The following is a 21616-nucleotide window of genomic DNA, read 5'->3' as shown; positions in this document are numbered from 1 at the left end:
CTTTACCCCTAAAACTCCCAGGAAGTACAAATACTGAAGGAACAACAAGAAAGGTCACAGAAAGAGCAGCACATACGCAGCCCCGTTAGTAGTGTCATCTCACCCAGACTGCGTCCGCATGGGCTGAATTGTGTGACCCAAAATTCATAGGTTGAATTCTAACCCCTGGAACTCCCGTCTTTCAAATGAGGTCATTAGAGTGGTTGTAACCTGATAAAATTAATGTTGTAAGAAAAGGAGTTTAGGACACAGAAATACAGAGAAAAAAACATGTGAAGACACAGAAAGAAGACAGCCATCTGCAAGGGAAGGGGAAAGGCCCATGAGAGAAACCCTGGTGACACCTTGATCTTGGACTTTGAACTGCTGGAATCGTGGGAAAATAACTTCCTGTTGTTTAAGCCACCCAGTTTGTGATATTTTGTTATGGCAGCCCTGGCAAACTAATTCAGTCTGTTGTAAAAGACAAGTAAACAAGGGCCACTTGTAGATAAATGAGAGTTGAGCATAAAAGAAAAGAAGATTGGAGATTTCACATCCAAAAATGAGAGTGGGGTTCACCAAACTGGGAAATACAAGTACATGTGGCAAAGACGCATTCAAAACATTGAGACAGGTGACGTATGTAAACCGCTTTATCGTTTATTGTATAATACAGTAAATATATTTATAAGGGTTCAATGGTTTAACTTTCCTGTGACTTTTTTCCTGGCTAACTTGAAAAAATAATCTATTTACCCAGTTTCGAAATGTTTTATTTCTTATATTTAAATTCATCATAAACTCATAATTTTGGCAATATCTTCAATCTTCCCAATTTGATGCTAATATTTATTCTGCAAATAAACTAATGTTTGATGAGCTATCCTTTAAAACTTCCCCACTTAAAATAAGTTTTATGGCTTTCCTGAACCAAGGATAAAATAAAGCATAAATCAAAGGATTTATGGCTGAGTTGTAGTAAGAGCCCCAACAAGAAATTTCATAGATATAGGCAGGGGTTATAAAACCCATAAAAGCATCAACTAGTGTATCGATAATATATGGTAACCATGAAATCATAAATGCTACTACTGTGACCCCCAGAGTTTTAGCTGCTTTTCTCTCCCTTTTGGCCACTCTGGCTTTGTAACTCCCGGAGGAAGATTCTGCTTTGCAACTCGTAGCTTCAATTTTTACAGCTTGTTGTTTAGCTACAAGAAAAATCTTACTGTACAGAGTTACCATAACAAGGGTAGGGATGAAGAATAACAAAAAACTTATCAAAACCCAGTCTTGATTTAAAACAATTTGACAGCCACCTACACAGTTGAGAGCACTTACTAAGTCCTCCACCCCATTGTCACTGGCACCCGTGTAGAACACGGCACCACTGTACACGAGGGGCAGGAGCCAGGAGACAACAATGCAAATTCCCGACACTGACACCGTGAACTTGGTAGGATAGACGAGAGGGTCGGTAACAGCAATGTACCTGTCGATGGAGATGAAGCACAAGTGCAAGAGGGAGGAATAACAAAATGCCACATCACAGCAACTGTGCAGGGTACAAAATTGGGCTCCAAAGTACCAGCAGCTCTCCACGGACCTGACCATGCTGAAGGGCATCACGGTCACACCCACCAAAAAGTCAGCACAGGCCAGAGAGGCGATGAGAAAATTGGCCGGAGAGTGCAGCTGCTTGAAATGAACAACTGAAGCCATCACCAGCAGGTTTCCAAATACAGCCAGCAAAGACCCAAAGCCAAACGCTGTGTACAGAGCCAGCCGAGACCCGGGTGAATAGGGTATTTTCATACAAGATCCGTTCACATGTTCATAGCAAAGCTGCATGACAGCTTGGGAAAAATTGCCGGTCATGGTCCTGCTGTTTGATGCTTGCCGTTTCTGTCCTTTCTTGTGGTAGGGAATAACAATTTTGAATTCTGAAAATTAAAAGAGAATCAAACTGCAAATCTGAGTAATTGCTTTCAAATATCACCACTTATATTCTTTTTCTGTTTTAATTACAATGAAAAATTAAAAGAAATTCAAACCTCAAAGATTATTCAGTCTTTAGTTACATAAGTATGTCTGTAACTATGTCTAAACCTCATAGTTAACCACAAGCAAATCTATGAATTTTCATTAGCCCAGAAATCATATTATCTAAATAACTGAAGAAATTTAATTTGCATGCTTTTTTCATTATACCCATGAAATTCTTACTTGCAAAGGATGATCACCTGATATAATTACATATTTGAGGACTCACCTTTTATTTATTTATTTATTTATTTTTTATTATTAAATCATAGCTGTGTACATTAAGGCGATCATGGGGCACCATACACTGGTTTTATAGACCATTTGACACATTTTCATCATATTGGTTAATATAGCCTTCCTGGCATTTTCTTAGTTATTGTGTTAAGACGTTACATTCTACATTTACTAAGTTTCACATGTACCCTTGTAAGATGCACTGCAGGTGTAATCCCACCAATTACCCTCCCTCTGCCCACCTCCCCCCTCCCTCCCCTCCCTTTCCCCCTTCCCCCTATTCTTAGGTTATAACTGGGTTATAGCTTTCATGTGAAAGCCATAGATTAGTTTCATAGTAGGGCTGGAGGACTCACCTTTTAGTAGGCTCCTACCCCCTAGGATGTTTTAGGGAGCCAGCCAATCAACCTCACCCATTATAATTTCTTCACAAGGAATCCCTGCAGTGTAAGGTGTGAACCATGAAAGGAAATCTACTTTTGATAAATATAATTAAAAAGTTCTTTTACAAAACATGTTTCTCTGTGTTGTGCTACTTTGTAGAAATAATTATGATTTTTCATAATCAAGGGATTTCTTTAAGTTCGACTGCCCTGAAATAGACCAGTATTTGACAAAAATATCACCTATTCCCTATATATAAGATTGTCTACATAATTTGCAGGACCCAACAAAATAAAAATGCAGACTTCAAAAATATGGGGGGAAAATGTCATTAAAGGTACTAAAATAGAAAGCTTTTTTCTTTCTTTTATTGTCTCTCTTGAGCTGTCAGGATGCTTAATACTTGCTATGCAATGTCCCCCTCCTTTGGGCCCAGAGAAGGTGACAGAGAAGTTGAAGACCTCTGCACATAACACACCCACTGCCAAGTTCTCCCTCCTGCTAGCTGCGGAACTACTATGTTCTGGCCAAGATGGGGGAAAGGAAGCTGAGCCAAGCATCTGCCCTTTTACAGGCCTGTCACCTTAACCACCAACAGACAGGTGACCACCCAAGGGACTGAAAAATCCACATTACAAAGAACTTGATACTTGGATTGAAAGTGGAGGGGGTGGCCCAACTGAGTAGCACTTGGAGTATGTGAGGGCTGTGCCAGCCTGGAGTAGGGACAACAGCCTATATGCTTCTGCCTGACACTGCGAGTTGGAGGTATGCAATATTAGCAGGAACAGAGAATTAGGGAGGGGGATTAAGGACTGAAGCTCCATATAAAGGGAGCTTTGGGACAAATTGCTGGTCATGGTTCTGCTGTTTGATGCTTGCTGTTTCTGTCCTTTCTTGTGGTAGAGAATACTAATTTTGAATTCTAAAAATTCAAAAGAGAATCAAACTGCATATCTGAGTAATTGCTTTCAAATATCACCACTTATAGTCTTTTTCTGTTTTAATTATAATGCAAAATTAAAAGAAATTCAAAACTCAAAGATTATTCACTCTTTAGTTACATAGGAAAAATAGTTATTGTTGATCCTATATAGCACCTATTAAGTAGGAAGTGGTAAAGACTTTTCTCCTCTGTAACAGTATATGTAGGGATTGAAAATAGAAATGTAATCTGCTGTTTAGGATAAAGATATTAAAAATACATTAGAATAAATCTAGGAAAACATATATTAAAGGTGTGACATGAGAACAATCGTTCAGTTAATTATCTGCCAAATTCTTTTTGGCAATGTTATCTTAGCTTCTCTTTAAATTCTCAGACCTAATTTGATCTTACCCTGCTCCTATTCAGTAATCTTACCTCCCTATCTTCTGAAATATGAAATATGCAATTTATAGACTAAAGGGATGCAGGGCTTCAGGGATCCATGATAGAGGCAGAAGTGAAAAATGATTCCCAGGTTTTTGCTTGTCAACAAATAAGAGACAGTATATAGGAGAAAGCGTATGCTGAAGAGGGAAAGATGATGACTTAAGTTTCATCTAAAACTGGGGCCAGAGGGACATAAAACTAGAGTTCTTCAGTAAGGAGTCTGGCCTAAAATTTTTCAGCTCAGGAAATAAACTCTGCGAGAGACAGTCTTTCAGGATTCCTCAGATTCTGGTGTTTTGAAGCTACAGAAGTAAATGAGATTGCCTGGTGCCCAATAGCCATGGTGCCTAGGATGTGTCAGATACTTGGTATTAACTGACTGGATTCGAGTGTGCACAGTGAAAATAGAAAGAGCCAGAGGAGTTATTCCTGAAAAAAAAAAAAAAAAAAAAGTCACAGCCAGAAATGCAAAGGGAAAAACACGAAAAAGTGGCTCCATAGATACCATGGATAAAAGAGATTCAGGAAGAAAGTAACCTGGTAACCAGGAATGTCTGGTGGTGTCCGTGTGTCAAGTTACATCAAGATAGATCATTGTTTGCTGGCATTAACAACTACGAGAAGGATGAGCACGATTGGACTTCTTTTGGTGGAAAGTTGTAGAATCTAGTCCGCAGTGAATTGACAATGAGTGGAAATCGGGAGGGAAGGCAAGGGAGATAATTAACAATGACTGGCATTCCACTGTAAAGAGGAAGACCGGTACGTAGTGAAGAGCCAGAGACAAGGATTCCGAGAACATCCATGTTGCTCTTTTTGTTTTGATTTGATCAATGTGTTATTGTCTTCTGGATGTTAGATAAAAACTAGTGAAGAAGTGAGACCAAAGGTGGAGCTCTAACTGGAAACGTTTTACTGCCGAACAGGTAACCAAGCACAGATACAGGCTCTGAAACGTTGGGTCCAAAGGAGGAGAAATAGGGCAGGTTTCTTAAAGCCAAAGGGCCATGAACGGCCTCTTCCTTGTGTTAGGAGAGTAGATCCTCTGAGTGTTGCTGAGTGACAAGTGAGATCCTGGATCATTGATCAGGTAATCACCTGATCACCTCCCAATCATCGGAGGTGTCTGCAGCCATGCACGGGGCACCTGCACTGGGATGATGGCATTGGATTAGTCTCCTGTTCCTGCTGAAATAAATTACTAAAGTACAAATTTAGTGGCTTATTGAAACAAAAATGTATTGTTATATATTCTTACAAGACTAGATTGCTGGAGGTTAGAAATTTGAAATGAGTTTTAATGAAGTAATCAAGATGCAGGCAATACTGCCTTCCTTCTGGAGGTGTAAGGGGATGTGTTCCCCGCCCTTTCACGCATCCTAGCATTCCTTAACTTGCTGTCCCTTCCTCCATCCATAAAACTAGCAGCACAGCATCCTCAAATCTCTTTCTGATTCCGACACTAACTCTCTTCTCTCCCGCTTACATTTTTAATGACTCTTGTGATTACACTGAGCCGACAGGATAATCCAGGATAATCTCCCCATTTTGAGATTTTTTTATTTAATCATATCTATGAAGTCCCTTTGCCTCATATAATAACATACTTACAGGTCCCAGTGATTAGGAAGCGAACATCATGGGGGAGGGAGCATTTTCTGCCTACCATAGGCGTCTACTGCTTCTGTTGCTAACATAAGTGTGGTCCGTGGAGGAGAGTGCCCACTGCTGCTGCCATCTCTGTGAGACATCTGTCTCCAGACTTAGGCATCCCAGGAGATATGGAAGTTAGAAGTTAGAAAAGCTAGAAGGAAGACGCAGTTTGTTAGGAAAGATAACAGAACTTCTAAGTGTTTACCTTTATAAGGACAAAGACCTAGTTCTAGTAAAAAAGTAAAGATTAGAAAATATATGCAATCTCATAAAAGAGGTTTTTCCTCTTCCACCTTCACTTCCCAGACAAGATAAAGATTTCATCAGGACTTTCTGCCAAGATGCCTCAATTAGTCATGTATCACCTCCTGTGCTCCAAATATATGAAAGAGGCGGGCATATTAAAAAAGAAGAAAAATACAATACAGTTCAAAGGCGAGATAATCTCAGTGGGAAATAAAAGAAACAAGCACAACATCTGAGCAAAGCTGAAAATGAGGGCCTATTGGTTTCCAGGTTCGGGAAAATGGAATCCAGGACTTTGATTCCTTTAAAGAGTTCTACACATGCCCCACACAAACAGGAAATGAGACATGAGAAATGCTTCCTGCTGCACAGCTCATGTGAAAGGACGCTGTGGCTTTGCCCCAACTCCACCTAGGAGTTTGGCTTTTGGAAAGTAGTCAAGGGGGATAAACAGACACAAATGTGGATTCACAACCAAGAACATGGCAGAGCTGTCCATGGCCTTTTTTTCTGGGTCAGTGTCCTTTCCAGTATGACAGCAGAACAGGAACCCAAAGCACCATTGTGGAGCAAGATTGTGTTTTGGGAACCTTTAGACCTGGGTGGGGACAGGCACTAAATGTGTGCTTTGGCTGGGGGCAAATGAAAGAAAAACAAAACTAAACAAACTCACCGATTCAAAATTTACAAAAGCAAAACAAAGCCCCAAAGGACACATTGCTAAAAGATAGCCAATAAAATTAACTACCAAAATATAAAACCTTTCAGAAGAGAGTCATGTTATGGAATAGTGTGACAAAGGTTAGCGCAACTTCTTAGGTCTTATTTCTATACGTAGCTCTTGCTCAAACACAGATTCCCCTCATAAATGATTATTCGAAGGACTTCAGTAGAAGCTTGAGAGCTATGTTTTTAAGAAGCATCTGCAGGTAATTCAGATCTTAATAAAAGCAAACAACATTACAAGGAGTAAAACTTTCTTTTCCATTTGATGTTAGAATATTGAATTCAATGCAAAATGCGTGGTAGGCCATACATAAATGTTTATTGAGTTAGAAGCTAGTGTATGATCTATAACTTATTGTTGACTATCTTCTTTATAAATCACCTACTAATGCTTCTCCTAACTTTTTTTTTTTTTTGTGTGTGTGTGTGTAGACAGAATCTCACTTTGTTTCCCCTGGTAGAGTGCTATGATATCATAGCTCACAGCAATCTCAAACTTTGGGGCTCAAGCAATTTTCTAGCCTCAGCCTTCCAAGGAGCTGGAACTACAGGTGCCCGCCACAACACCCGGCTATTTTTTTTTAGAGACAGGGTCTAGCTCTTGGTCAGACTGGTCTCAAACCCGTGAGCTCAGGCAATTTACCCACCTTGGCCTCCCACAGTGCTAGGATTACAGGCATGCGCCACTGTGCCAGGCTTCTTCTCCTAATTTTTTTTCTCTGTTTCCTGTTGTTAATTGTGGCCAGAAATGAGTCAGTACATAAAGGAAGAAGAGGTTTGCTCTAGTGGGAAGCTCAGTGAGAAAATGGTAATTGTTGATTGCTGAAGCTTACATGAACTCTACTCCACTGGATTATGGAGAAGGTGAGGCATGAATCACTGCGAATCACCACAAAATGTGTAGACACTTCCATAAGGAGAGCCGGTATCCTTCTGGGAAATCATTTATTCACACTTGGGTTTGAGTCTTTGCTCTCCAATCTTTTTTACTTTATGGCTCATGGTAACATGACAGCCTCACAACAGGGTAAACTGAAGGGGATTTGGAATGTCAATAGAAGAATGGAATGTCCATACGTCTTCACAAGACACCTGTGAAAATGATACATTTCCTTTATATTACATAATTATTATAATTGACTGAGACAGCCAACTTTAATGTTCCCCTCAGTTCAAGACAGGCCTTTTCAGGCCAAGCGCGGTGGTTCATGCCTATAATCCTAGCACTCTGGGAGGTCAAGGCTGGTGCATTGCCTGAGGTCACAGGTTCAAGACTGGCCTGAGCCATAGCAAGACCTCATCTCTAAAAATAGCCAGGCGTGGTGGGTGCCTATAGTCCCACCTACTTGGGAGGCTGAGGCGGAGCAGCCCAAGAGTTTGAAGTTGCTGTGAGCTTTGACACCATGGCACTCTACCCAGGGCAACAAAGTGAGACTCTGTCTCAAAAAAAAAAAAAAGGACAGGCTTTTTCCTGACTCTAGGCCTCTGACCTCTCTTTTCTCAAAGCATATTTTAGAAAATTTTTGTTTGTATGTTCTTTCTCTTGGAGATGTAAGTCTTTTTTAAAGCTGCTCAGTAGTCTTACAGCCCAGGAATGTCTTTCCTAAAGGACTTGGAAGGAATCCCATTGAAATGCCATCAAGGAAAACAGTCCCTATCTCCCACTTTCTGTAGGAGGGTAGGAGCCTAACCTGGAGAGGTTTCTACTCCAAGTTGGAAAACTGCTTCCCGTTGTGAAGATAGGAGAGAGTTTCTTTTCCTTTTGGTAAGGCCATTTAACAAACAGGCAGCCTACAACCTCCCCTCCCTTAGCTCTGAGAAACTCACTAGCCCTTTGTTTCAGTGGTGTTGAGTTCAGACTAAGTTCTGGCCTCTCTATCCTACTGCAATAGTCTCAAATAAAGTCTTCTTTGTCTTTACCTTCATCTGGTGCGATTTCTCACTTTGACAGAATAAATAGATAGCACAGTGTTCATCAGTTGGCTATTGCATGTGGTAAGTAACCACGAATTCTCAGTTGCAAGTAACATTAACATTTATTTCTCACATATCTAAGGCAACTGGGCAACTGGGGAAATGGAGGTGGGGGCACTGGTTACTGGGGTGGCATTGCTTCACGTGTCTCTCATCCTCCTTGGATCTGTAGGCTACCCAAAAATGTTCCACGGCAAGGGCAGAGGTTCTGGAGAACAAAGAGAAACAAGACCTCAGAAAGCCGAGGCTCCCAAGAGGCACATTGCTCTCACCTTGCCTCCTGTGGGCAGAACTGCGAAGTCACACAACAAAGGGCATGATTACAGGGAGGGGTGAATTAAACCAGCTACACAAGTGTTAAGAAATATGCCTTTCTCAGCATGATGTGGAAGAACAGCCAGTGATGGACGTTTCTCATTGTATTTGACAACTATGGGAAAGGCATCGCACTGGGAGACCCTGCTCAGTTCAGGAAACCATCAGAAGACACTTGATGAAGCTTCCCGTGGCCTGAGTTTACTGTCCAAGAGTACTGGCAATCCTGGGCCTGTCTGACTGCCCTGAATACTGACTGGATCAGCATTTTCAGGCATGCATGTAATCTATTCATAGCACATCATTATTTCATTGGTTGGAAAACTATGCCTTAGACAACAGACTAATGGTCCATCAGATTTGGACTAACATTTTCAATAAGTTTTATAAGTTCTTAACCAACAAAATTTGTTGCCTACCTTGATTTGATGTATTACCACCCTCAGAATGATGTCCTTTTTATTTTCTGTGTCTTTGTGGCAACCTAGAGAGGCACAGGTCCTTCTTCAAGAAACAGGTCTAGGGTGGTGCCCATAGCTCAGTGGGTAACGCGCAGGCCGCATACACCGAGGCTGGCAGGTTCAAACCCGGCTTGGGCCAGCTAAAGCAACAATGACAACTGCAACAAAAAAATAGCTGGGCGTTGTGGTGGGTGCTTGTAGTACCAGCTACTCAGGAGGCTGAGGCAAGAGGATGGCTTAAGCCCAAGAGTTTGAGGTTGCTGTGAGCTATGATGACACCATAGCACTCTACCCACGGTGACATAGTGAGACTCTGTCTCAAAAAAAAAAAAAAAAAGGAAAGAAAGGGGTCTGGACCACTTGAGCATCCTATTTTAGATCACTCTTATTTATCATATATGAAATTACTTTGATTTACTTTATTGATGGTATTATGTTGATAAGGCAGGATGATCAATGGGTACCTAGCACATTGGAGGCGTTAGTGACATGACTTCTTCCTTAAAGAAGCTCTTGATACACTACTGAGCCTAGGTAGGGATAAAATGCTTGACCATAGGACATAAAGTGCTCATATGTCTAAAAATGCCCACTACGAGTTTGGACCCTCTGAAGGAAATGATCCATCTGAGACCCAGTACAAGCAAGACTGGAAGGCACATGTGAGTTACGTGAACCCAGAGCCTGTGTACAAATCACACTGCAGCAAACTGAAGAGTAGGGAAAGCCCAAGCTTGGTTTATAGATGGATGTCTCAGTACGTGCGTGCAAACCAAAAACACCAGTTGCATTATAAACTCACTCAGCATGGGCCTTGGAAGAGAGTGAAGAAGAAACATCTTCCCAGTGGGTGAATCTTTGGTTTTTTTAAAAAATGCAGACAGCTTCACATCATGTAGCAGCTGTCCTTTTAATGTCAACTAATTGAAAAATACATGTACACAAAAGCTATCAGAAATTCAGCAACTCTTTTAAACAAATATGTATTTTATTAATCAAAGTAAGCATATATAGTAATAATAGTACATACATGTGAGAGATGTAGTATTTATATAGCTACCACCTGGGGCATAAGTGGATTCGTTCCTTCTTTGAAATAGTTCTGTAACTGCCCACTGCTGAAGCAGACAGTGTGGAACCAAAACTCACCGGGATTAAGAAACCAAGCTCAGCAGTATGTTCCAAAGTCAGATTTCACTTTGCAGACATTCCTGCAGAGCGAAGTCTACTTCTATCCTTTGTTGGTCTTGTTACAAATATACTCATGTACGTGGCTTTATAGCAAGGTGGTATGTAGCTTGCAAAGGAGTTTATAGCTTATTTATATAAATAAACGAAAGAAGAGTGGTGTTGCACTAATAGTCTAGTTTGTTTTGGGGAAAATAAACAAGTACTTTTTGATAAAAAGACTTCCTTTATGAAGTCAGGCATGGTGACTTACGCCTGTAATGCTAGTGCTCTGAGAGGCTGAGGTGGGTGGATTGCTTGAGGTCAGGGGTTCAAGACCAGCTTAAGCAAGAGTGAGACCCCCATCTCTATTAAAAATAGAGAAAACTACCTGGGCATTGTGGCAGGCACCTATAGTCTCAGCTATATCTGTAGTCCCAGCTACTCAGGAGGCTGAGGCAAGGGAATCACTTGAACCCAAGAGTTTGAGGTTGCTGTGAGCTATGATGACACCACAGCACTCTACCCTGGGCAACAGAGTAAGTCTATGTCTTTAAAAAAAAAAAAGACTTCCTTTAAGAAGGGCTGCAAGAAGAGCAGAAAAACAAGAAAGAGTGGATTGAAAGTGTTTTCTCCACTATAATGTGGGTAAGAATTGAAAACATCACTGGACAGCTAAAGATGATACTCTACTACAAGTGAATTGGATGGCATATATTTTTAAAGCCCTCCAGACCATTTTCTTTACTTTTATGAGTATTCCAAGGTACATTCACACGTGCAATTAAGGGATAAAACATATATTTCTATGAAGACATTACTGACTCACACACTGCAACTCCTTCTGAAGGAATAAGAATAAAGGACCTTAACTATGAAGGTCATTTGAAAAGTGGTCAGTAAACTTGTTCTTTGATGGTATGGCCTGAACCACAAACAGGTCCTTTGCTACCAAGATTTCCATATTTCTTTTGTCCTCTTTCACATGTAAGAGCTTTTCCCTCCTAAATACTCTCAGCTCTGTTTGAAAGGTATTGGCAGGCAAATATGAAAGAGCCTAATGTTGTATAAAGTATTTCCAAACTGGTTCATCTATTAAGTATATAATATATAATGCTTACGTAACTATTTTTACTTATTTACCTTTTCTTTTCATTCCAGAAGACAAGTCTCTTATAGAAAAATCTCTGAAAGTCAGGTACCTAAACAAAGCTTAAGGCAGTGATTCCGGGACTTGAGAAGCCAAACTACCCTATTATTAGTTTTTTCAAATGTTTTACCATATCTTGAAATGCTTGACACATATTTTTAATTAAAATGAATTAAAACTTTCCTCCACATCCACGCCAACATTTCTGGTTTTGGGATTTTGTTATGTGGGCTACTCTTACTGGGGTTAGGTGATATCTCAGAGTAGTTTTGATTTGCATTTCTCTGATGATTAAGGATGATGAGCTTTTTTCATGTGTTTGTAGATTGTGTGTCGGTCTTCTTTAGAGAAGTTTCTCTTCAAGTCCCTTGAGGAAAGGGCACACTTCTACACTGCTGGTGGGAATGCCCACTAATACGTTCCTTCTGGAAGGATGTTTGGAGAATACTTAGAGACCTAAAAATAGACCTGCCATTCGATCCTATAATTCCTTTACTAGGTCTATACCCAGAAGACCAAAAGTCACAATATAACAAAGACATCTGTCCCAGAATGTTTATTGCAGCCCAATTCATAATTGCTAAGTCATGGAAGAAGCCCAAGTGCCCATCGACCCAGGAATGGACTAGCAAATTGTGGTACATGTAAACCATGGAATACTATGCAGCCTTAAAGAAAGATGGAGACTTTACCTCTTTCATGTTTACATGGATGGAGCTGGAACATATTCTTCTTAGCAAAGTATCTCAGGAATGGAAGAAAAAGTATCCAATGTACTCAGCCCTACTATGAAGCTAAATTATAGCTTTCACATGAAGACTATAACCCAACTATAGCACAAGACTATGGGGAAAGGGCCAAGGAGGGGGAAGGGAGGGGGGAGGTTTTGGTGGAGGGAGGGTAATGGGTGGGGCCACATCTATGGCGCATCTTAGAATGGGTACAGGCGATTGCACTAATGTACACAGCTATGATTTAACAATAAAAAAAAGAAAAAATGAATTAAAACTTACGTTAATTGAGAAAAATATATCAGATGAGAAAACTGAAGCTATTCTTTATGTATATAATACCAATTTGGGTATTTGCTATTTTGAAATAACCCTGGGTTAAATTTGGATCACTCGGCTTTATACATTTTCAATGCCAAATACAGTATTTGGTTAAAGTAAGAACTTAAGAGTGAACAAATGTTCATTTGAATTGTCTTTTATAATAAAATTCTTAATTTATTTCAAATTTCTATAACAGAAGCACAGAAACCATCTTTTGTTCGCATTCTTATTCTATGGTAAATTATGTTCTCTAAAAGTAAGGTGTAGCATGTAATCAAATAAATACTGAGTATGTTCTTTGTAAACGCACTATCTGTAAAGGGGAGGGAAAGAATTACTGAGCTCAAAAAACAAGAACTCCAGTATTTTTCAGATGATCTTCCATCACATCCCAGCTCTCTCTAATGTCCTTTTAGATCAAAAAGTTTCAAGAATTTATTATCTCGTTTTTACCTCTTACGCCAGATATATTTCAAGGGAAGATTTCTGTCCTCAAAGAATCTAACTTACAAGATAAGGGACCTTTATTTTCCCCTGTGTATTTTGGACAACTGAACACTGATTGTGAGTGTGGAAGAAACTACAAAGCTTCGAATTATTTGAAGAAACAGGTAGGAATCTCAGAGGAGAAAGTAGAGAATCAGAAAACTAAAAGAATACAAAAAGAGAAGAAATCAGTAAATCTTATCCAGCTATCACTAAATTCTAAAAAAAAAAGCCAAACAGGGCGGTGCCTGTGGCTCAAAGGAGTAGGGCACTGGGCCTCATATACTGGAGGTGGTAGTTTCAAGCCCAACCCCGGCCAGAAATTGCAAAAAAAAAAAGCCAAATAGGCCAGGCGTTTGAGTTCAGGAGTCAATACCAGCCTGAGCAAGAGTGACACTCTATCTCTAAAAAATAGCCAGGCGTTGCAGTGGGTGCCTGTATTCCCAGCTACTTGGGAGGCTGAGGCAAGAGGATCAATTGAGTCCAAGAGTTTGAGGTTGCTGTGAGCTATGATGCCAGGGCACTCTGCCAATGGTGACAAAATGAGACTGTCTCAAAAAAAAAAAAAAAAAGCCCAAATACATGAAGACAACAAATGCTTTAGAACAACTGTTGAATCCAATGTCCTCCTATTTGGCTTGATCCAAGTATTTATTTTTGCACTTGAACTTAATTCCAAGTAAGTTTTGAAATCCCTGCAGTAATCTTTTTAATCTGTATCAACTTCTTCAGAAAACAAATTAATGGTTGATGAATCACTCCTTAAGATTTTACCACTTACAATAAGTTTTATTGCCTTCCGAAACCATGGGTAAAAGAAAGCATATATCAAAGGGTTCATAGCTGAATTATAATAAACACACCAGACTAAAATCTCATAAACATAAGGAGGAGTTATGAAATTCATATAAGCATCAATCACTGCATCAATTATGTATGGAAGCCAAGAGACAAGAAATGCGGCCACGGCAATACCCAGGGTTTTGGCAGCCTTTCTCTCTCTTTTTGCTACTCTTTCCTTGTAGCTCTCTGAGGAGGACTGAGGTTTGCTGGCAATGCTTTCTATCTTCCTGGCCTGATGCTTAGCCACCAAAAATATCTTCCCATAGATGAACAGCATGACAACAGTGGGTACAAAGAAGAGCAGAAAACAAAGCAGAACCCAATTTTGATTCAATGGAGCCTGACAGCCTCCTATACAGGTGAGAGCAACTACTAATTCCTCAATCCCTTCTTCATTGGCCCCTGTATAAAAGATGGAAAAGCTGTATGTGACAGAGAAAAACCAAGAGAGAACAATGCATATTCCTGCAACTGAAACAGTAAACTTGGTTGGGTAGGTCAGGGGATCAGTAACAGCAATGTATCTGTCAATAGAGATACAGCATAAGTGAAATAAAGAAGCAAAACAGAAGGATGTATCGAAACACGTGTGGAATTTACAGTAACTCTCCCCAAAGTACCAGCAGCTCTCCACAGACCTCACTGTGCTGAAGGGCATCACGGTGACTCCCACCAAGAAGTCTGCACAGGCCAGGGACGTGATCAGGAAGTTGGTAGGCGTGTGCAGCTGTCTGAAGTGAAGGATGGCAATGATGACCAGTAAGTTCCCAAACACGGCCAGCACAGCCCCCAAACCGAGGACGGCATACAGGAGGGCTCGAGGACCTGGCGAGTAAGGGGTTTTAATGCAGGATCCATTCACGTTCTCATAACAGAGCTCCACAGCTCCGGCTTGGGAGAAATTGTTCACCATCGCCTTCCTGTTTGGATTAAAGTTCTCAAATTCCAGATTTCAGCAATTTGAATAAGAGAGATGGCAATTTCAAACTCTTCTGGGGGGAAACGCGTCTCTAGTAAAAACGATAAAAGTTCATGATTTTTCTACCAATTTTTTTTTTCTGCACATTAACTGTAACCTCTTGATCTTTCCAAGAAGTATTTCCACATTTTAAATATATTTAGAATTGGAATATGTTGGAAGAAAGCCATTAAAAACATTGTAAAATATATTAATTACTAAATAAGTGGCTGCAGTACATTTAGCCCAATGCTGTATGTTATATACTATAATGTGCTAACCTTTAGAAAAACCCTTTTTGTGCGTTACTTTACCTTTTGACAATCTCCTGTAACCACTTGAGTTGAGAAATAATTAGGCTACCAAAGTCTAAGTTTTATTTACTAACTTATCTCCCCAGAGTAGCTACTTAAGCAGTAATGACAAGCTACACTTCATTTTTTTTTTCCAGAAGGAAGAAATAAATTACATCTCTTTCAACAAGTATAGCTACAAAATCCCAATAGTCTGGAGTGTGAAGACTGAGGGAAAGTTTACTCATAATAGCTTCAAACTTACTTTGCAAATCGATTTCTTCTTTGGCTTATATTTTCAGAGTTTGTGTTATTTCCTTTTTGTGTGTGTGTGTGTGTGTTTTTTTTTTTTTGGCCGGGGCTAGGTTTGAACCCGCCACCTCCGGCATATGGGACCGGCACCCTACTCCTTGAGCCACAGGAGCCACCTGTGTTATTTCCTTTTGTAGTCAGTCATTCATGGTTCAGACAGCTTGAGGTGACTTGGAGAATTATTCTTATCAAATTTATACTAACATAATTAGTGTGAAAGTATTTTTCAGGATAATAGTTTTGGGTGTCTAAAATCAATAAGAATGTATTAGAACAAGCAATCACTCCCCTAGCACCTCACCATCCTATACTTACAAACAGTATCGTTTTAAATCTATCACAGAAGAGCAGGCAATGACCGGGCTGAACTGAAGTGGTCATTTCAGGTAAGCCAAGTCTTTGGAAGAATGGATTCATGCTACGTCATCCAGGGTTCTAATGGAGACCAAGATGGTTTCTCCAAGTGTCTGAGTTTGTTCTTCCGCTGAGGCTATGGTCTTAATGTTTCTAGAGTTCACCTAACAACAGTGAAGAATTATTTTTTACTTCATTTAACCACAAATATGTGCAATCTTGCATCTGAATCTCAATCTTTGAGCTAAAAAATGGACTTTTTTTTTTTTTTTGTAGAGACAGAGACTTTATCGCCCTTGGTAGAGTGTCATGGCATCACAGCTCACAGCAACCTCCAGCTCCTGGGCTTAGGTGATTCTCTTGCCTCAGCCTCCCTAGTATCTGGGAGTACAGGCGCCCACCACAACGCCCAGCTATTTTTTGCAGTTTGGCCGCGGCCGGGTTTGAACCTGCCACCCTCGGTATATGGGGTCGGCGTCCTACTCACTGAGCCACGGGTGCCGCCTGGAACTGGACTATTTTTACTGACATTTATCCTGTACTATGGGTCTTAGCACTGTTTAAAATACAGGAACTTAGAAAAAGTTATATGCATACACAAATAAAGGTGTGCTGTTTCTTATTTCTATAGCTACATTTTCAGGCAATAGGCTTCCCTAGACTGTGAATTTTGTATGTCTATGTGTGTATACAGAGCACGCATATCCAGGCTATTTTCAGTATTTTTAGTACTTTCGCTAGTCTGTGAGTTTTAAATAAATTCATTTTTCCTTTTATTTTCCAGTTCGTACTTACTTAAGACTTCACTGGTTTTATGGCACAGAATTAAACTGCCTTCTTCTCCTAAGATTCCCCAGATGGGTGCATCTATGTGCTCACAAATCATCTACCCAATAAAATCCCATTTGACACTCCCATAAGGTTTAATGTATAGGAATTTCATTATTGCTCCAAAGATGGTGCCCTTCCTGAGAGTGTAGTGTCTTGTAAAGGATACTATCTCCCTAAACTTTAAAAATCCCCACTTCACTACTACCCAAGTAATCCTGCATTAGTGCAAAAATAGAATGACTCCTTTTCTCAGTTTTTATACTTGAGCCCTAAAATAGCATCCTTTATCGGATAGAGTGTCTTGAAATCTGCTGTTTCCTAGAAGCCAAGGCACTTGAGTAGCAATGAGCACTTCTAAGACCTACATTTTGGTTTTTAATAGATTTAATCAGTGAGAGGAGCTAGGATTCTTAAAGAAAAGGTTCATTCCAGCATAGGACTGAGAAGGAGGTACAGGAAGAAACTGGAACACGTTTTTATGCCAGAAATCAAAGAGGAGTTTTTTTAAATGTTGGGTCATTTCGGAAGGACAACGTTGTAGTGTGAATGGGTTCCTGCTTCCTGAATCTGGGACAGTTTGAGTTCCTAAATAATTAGAAAAAATTTTTTAAACAAAAGCTTTTGAAAAAAATGGAATCAAGGAAGCCATATTATTTAGATACTGATAGATCAATAGATCAATAGATTGAAAGATAGATCAACAAATAAACAGATAATGAAGGAGGGCTGCCCTTCCTTCCAATAGACTGCACAGTGCCAAATGATACATGTGGAGAAAGTGCTGGATTTGGAACCATTACATTAATATTAGTTTTGGCAGGAAACATCGATGGATGCTAAATTGGAGAGGGGATGAAATTTTGATGAGAATCAGGTGATATTTGCACGGTTAAAGTGTTTCCCAGAGATTTCTTGTTTTTTTTTGCAAAAGAAAAACTAGTAGCTATACAGTGGAGAAATAAAACAAGACCTTGACCAGATGATCAAAATTAACATCCCTAATGGGGAAAGATGGCCAACTCTGCCTCTGATAGGACACTGTGAAGCACACAATATACTCTGTGTGGTATTCCCGTCAAGAATGCATAACCGGGATCCAATCATGAAGAAATTTCAGAAAGAATGTCTATTTTCAAGTACTGATTTTACTCCAAGAGAAAAATTCCTGTTTAAATCTAAAGCTCCAGCAAATGTTGGAATAGACCTGTAATAAATACTTCTGCAACCTATGTCAAGGTAAATGCTATTTAAGACATGTAAGACGGAGGAAATGTTTTCAGAAAGAAAACACCTTTCCTCCTTTCTGCTACTCTTTGTCAGGATAAGAAAATAAGTCTACACTGAGTGTAGTTTAACTTTACTCTGTTTCAAAATGCTCTCATGTAAGGGAAGGTAAACTAGTAATTAATACCCTGGCTCTACAACTAGATGACCTGATATAAGTCCTGGGTTTGCCACCTACTTAGTAGTAACTTGATACAAATGTCTTAGGTGTTCATTTTTTTTTTTTTTCAGTAGAATGTAGATAATAATACCTATTATTTAGTATCATGCTAGGATAATTTATGTTAATGAATATATCGATATGCGTCAAACATTTAATTGAAAACCTGACACATAGTAAGTTTCCAGGAATAATATTATTGTTATCCCCAAAAGCTATCATTCTGGAAGAATACATTGATGACATTTACTAAAAGAATGTGATTATCAGGAAATAGGAGTTTACCCCAGTTGCTTTTGTAGATATATGCATTCCAGAGGATAAATGATAGACTCCTTAAAAATACAGGAATTTGGCTGGGCTTGGTGCCTCCTGCCCATAATCCCAGTACTTGGAAGGCTCTTTTGAGACCAGGAATGTGAGGCTACAGTGAGCTACATTCAGCTTGAATGACAGAGTGGGACCTTGTCTTAAAAACAAAACAAAAGAACAATACCCCACCCCCTGAAATTGGCTGCTTAAGTAGTCCTTGGGGACCCAGGAGGATGGAACATGACAAAATACACCCTCTAACTTGAAGGACAGGTCACTTTAACTTGTACCTGCCACAAAAGAAAGGCATCATCCTTTTCTTGTTCCTCTGCTACCCTTGACCTATCACATTGACAGCCTTTTGGAGTATTCCTAATGACCTGATAATCAAGAAGGAAATCAGAAACAATCCTGATTTATGGGAATGCCCATAACTCCTGCAAGATAACAGCTGTGAAGATACACACGCACACGCACACACACACCCCAGCTGTCATCTTGAAGGAAGTATGGACATAAAGTGAATTTTATCCATCTTGGGGAAGACAGAATTTGTTATTGTCAGATGGACACCTAACTGAATTTAGAGTTGATTTCCTTGCTTACCATGTTCTGTCAGCACCACCATCTGTTGGCCTAGTGAATATCTGATAAACCACCATCATGGTACCCACACAATTTTGCTTCCCATCAAGAGAAGTACTTTATGTTGAAAGAGTGAAATAATAGGCTGATGTTGTGGGATTTGTGCTCATGTACTTAAAAAGCCACCATCAGCTCTTCTTACAAAATGAAGTCTATTGAAGACTTTAATATAGTGCTACTTGAAATCCTTTTGGAGGGTGGGATATTATCCTAAGGAAGTAGTATATGCTCTTACCAGCTAGAAGCACACAATACTTTTATCCCATTGGCACCTAATGAGTGTAAGAGTCAAGAGTAGAAATAAGGTGATACTCCTCTCACTTGAAATTTTTTTCTTCCCATGATAAGTGTGGTTTCGGTTGGTGTAGAGATTTATCAACCAATGGAGAAATGCTTCATTAATGTCAATAGATTCAACCAATAGTTTCATTGAATTTGAAGCTGAGATTGTCGTGAGCAAATCAGAATGAAAGGAGGTTAGGATATTCGCTGCTGCCCAGTAATCCTGGGTTGCTGCTATGCAGTGAATATAGTAAACTGTATGGATGGAACACACGAATGCTAAACAAATGTAAGATATTAAAGGAATAATTTAATAACTCAATAAAGGCAGATTCCCAAAGGCTTAATTTTCTCTGAAATGAGGGACCTCCACTGAATGGAGAAATCTGACAGCTGAGGTCTGATGGAACATGGAAAAAGGAAAGGGAAAGAAAAGAAAAAGGTACAGTACAGAAATCATAGAAAAGAAGATTATTTCTTTAACAATTTTTCCAATTTTCCTAATTTCCTAATTTTCAAATTTATATAGTATGATAGCTTTTTAAACTTTATAATTTACTTTATGTCCCTCTTTACTATTTTTCATACAATGTATAACAGATCAAGAATCTCTTATCTAAAATGCTTGGAACCAGAAGTGTTTCAGATTTCCAATTATTTCAGATTTTAGAATATTCACATACTTGCTGTTTGAGCATCTCTAGTCTAAATATCCAAAATGTGAAATGTTCCAATGAGCCTTTCCTTTGAATTTCATGTCAGCACTCAAAAAGTTTTGATTTGGAAGCATTTTGATTTCATATTTTCACATTTGGGATGCTCAACCTGTTGTGGTATTTAAGTGTATGATTCAGTCTGTAAGTTATTGAAACTGAGAGAGCATTGTAACAGTACTAAAGGAGGAATGCACGCCACCCAGAAATCATGAACTTGAAGCTAGAAGCAATAACTCAGAGAACTGAGTTGCCACGTGGGTAAGAGGTATCTGTGTTTTGGGTAATACAAGGAATTATTTCTTAAAAGAAGTGAAAAAGAAGCAAGTTTAAATGTAAGTATGGAGAAAAGACCGTGTGGATTGTAGGGGATATGTAGTAATTTGAGTGCCCAATATTCCCCCATTCTTTCTATTGGTGAGGAATACTAAGGGGAAATTGGGGACTGAAATGTATTATTGGCCCCCTCCCTGCACAATTCCTCCCCAGTGTCTGTAGCATCCATTCATGTGCCACTCAGAACTGAAAATGTGACACACAGTGCAAGTGAGAGGTTCTTCACAGCAGCTGTTGTGATGCTGTCCCGCGTCCCTAGTGACAGAGTTTAGCTAAAATTGAAAGTTCCTCTGGTGGCTTTCTAAGCAGATCACTCAGTGGTGGAATCTTCACTTGGTTCCTCTCTGATTCTAGATCTCTTTTCTTCCTGTAGATTTTGGGGTCTTCTCTAAACCTTTCTAATGCATTAAATTTCTGCCAGAAACAACCTGCAAATGGATTCAATATTGTGGGTGAGAAAGAATAAAAATTATAGGATCATTCCTTATATTCTGACGTAGGTAGCCTGGGTAGGAGAAAGTTTGGGTAGAGGGTGAGGAAGGAAGGGACTTTGCAGCTAGGATGTGTTGTAATTGAGATGACTTTCGACAAGCCCATGGGGAAATGTCCAATAAATAAATAGATAGATCTGTACAGAGCTCAAAAGATGAAAGAGATTTACTTGGGAGCCATCGTCTTATATGTCATAATTCATCATCTAAGGGAACTAAGAAATTTAGAGGAACGGTTATTTAGTATGAATCAACTGTGTGTCAGGCATCTACTAAATGTCACTATGAAACAGTGAAACAAGCGAGGTGTGGTGGCTCATACCTGTAATCCTGATACTTTGGGAAGCTGAGGTGGCTAGGAGTTCAAGACCAGCTTGGGCATACTGAGACCCCCATCTCTACAAAAAGTTTTAAAAATTAGCCAGCAGTGGTGGTGTGTTGCTGTAGTCCCAGCTTATCAAGAGGCTGAGGCAGGAGGATCTCTTGAACTCAGGAGTTCAAGACTGCAGTGAGTTATGATTACACCGCTATACTCCAACCTGGACAAT

The 21616-nt window shown here is 39.6% G+C and overlaps 2 protein-coding genes across 3 annotated transcripts; both read right to left on the bottom strand.

The window, feature by feature from the left end:
- Nucleotides 1–797: 797 nt before the first annotated feature.
- LOC128586085 (trace amine-associated receptor 8) lies at nucleotides 798–2659 on the bottom strand. Of its 2 annotated transcripts, XM_053591617.1 has the most exons (2): nucleotides 2637–2659; nucleotides 832–1867 (listed from the first exon to the last, which is right to left on the bottom strand). In XM_053591617.1, the coding sequence occupies exon 2, from the start codon at nucleotides 1858–1860 to the stop codon at nucleotides 832–834; it is 1029 nt and encodes a 342-aa protein (XP_053447592.1). In that variant the 5' UTR covers nucleotides 1861–1867; nucleotides 2637–2659. The 2 variants fall into 2 exon arrangements, with proteins under 2 accessions (XP_053447591.1, XP_053447592.1); XM_053591616.1 differs by lacking the exon at nucleotides 2637–2659 and having other exon boundaries at nucleotides 798–1881.
- An 11304-nt stretch (nucleotides 2660–13963) lies between these two features.
- On the bottom strand, nucleotides 13964–15023 carry TAAR9 (trace amine associated receptor 9). The gene has a single exon (XM_053591614.1). The coding sequence runs from the start codon at nucleotides 15008–15010 to the stop codon at nucleotides 13964–13966; it is 1047 nt and encodes a 348-aa protein (XP_053447589.1). The 5' UTR covers nucleotides 15011–15023.
- Between the last annotated feature and the right edge of the window lie 6593 nt (nucleotides 15024–21616).

The sequence above is a fragment of the Nycticebus coucang genome, chromosome 5, assembly GCF_027406575.1.
Source record: "Nycticebus coucang isolate mNycCou1 chromosome 5, mNycCou1.pri, whole genome shotgun sequence".
NCBI lineage: Eukaryota > Metazoa > Chordata > Mammalia > Primates > Lorisidae > Nycticebus > Nycticebus coucang.
The sequence above is the reverse complement of the archived record's forward strand: the minus strand, read 5'-3'. Positions and strand labels throughout refer to the sequence as shown.

Coding starts and splice junctions, on each gene's coding strand:
- TAAR9 (XM_053591614.1), bottom strand. CDS start 15,010: ATGGTGAACAATTTCTCCCAAGCCGGAGCTGTGGAGCTCTGTTATGAG.
- LOC128586085 (XM_053591617.1), bottom strand. CDS start 1,860: ATGACCGGCAATTTTTCCCAAGCTGTCATGCAGCTTTGCTATGAACAT.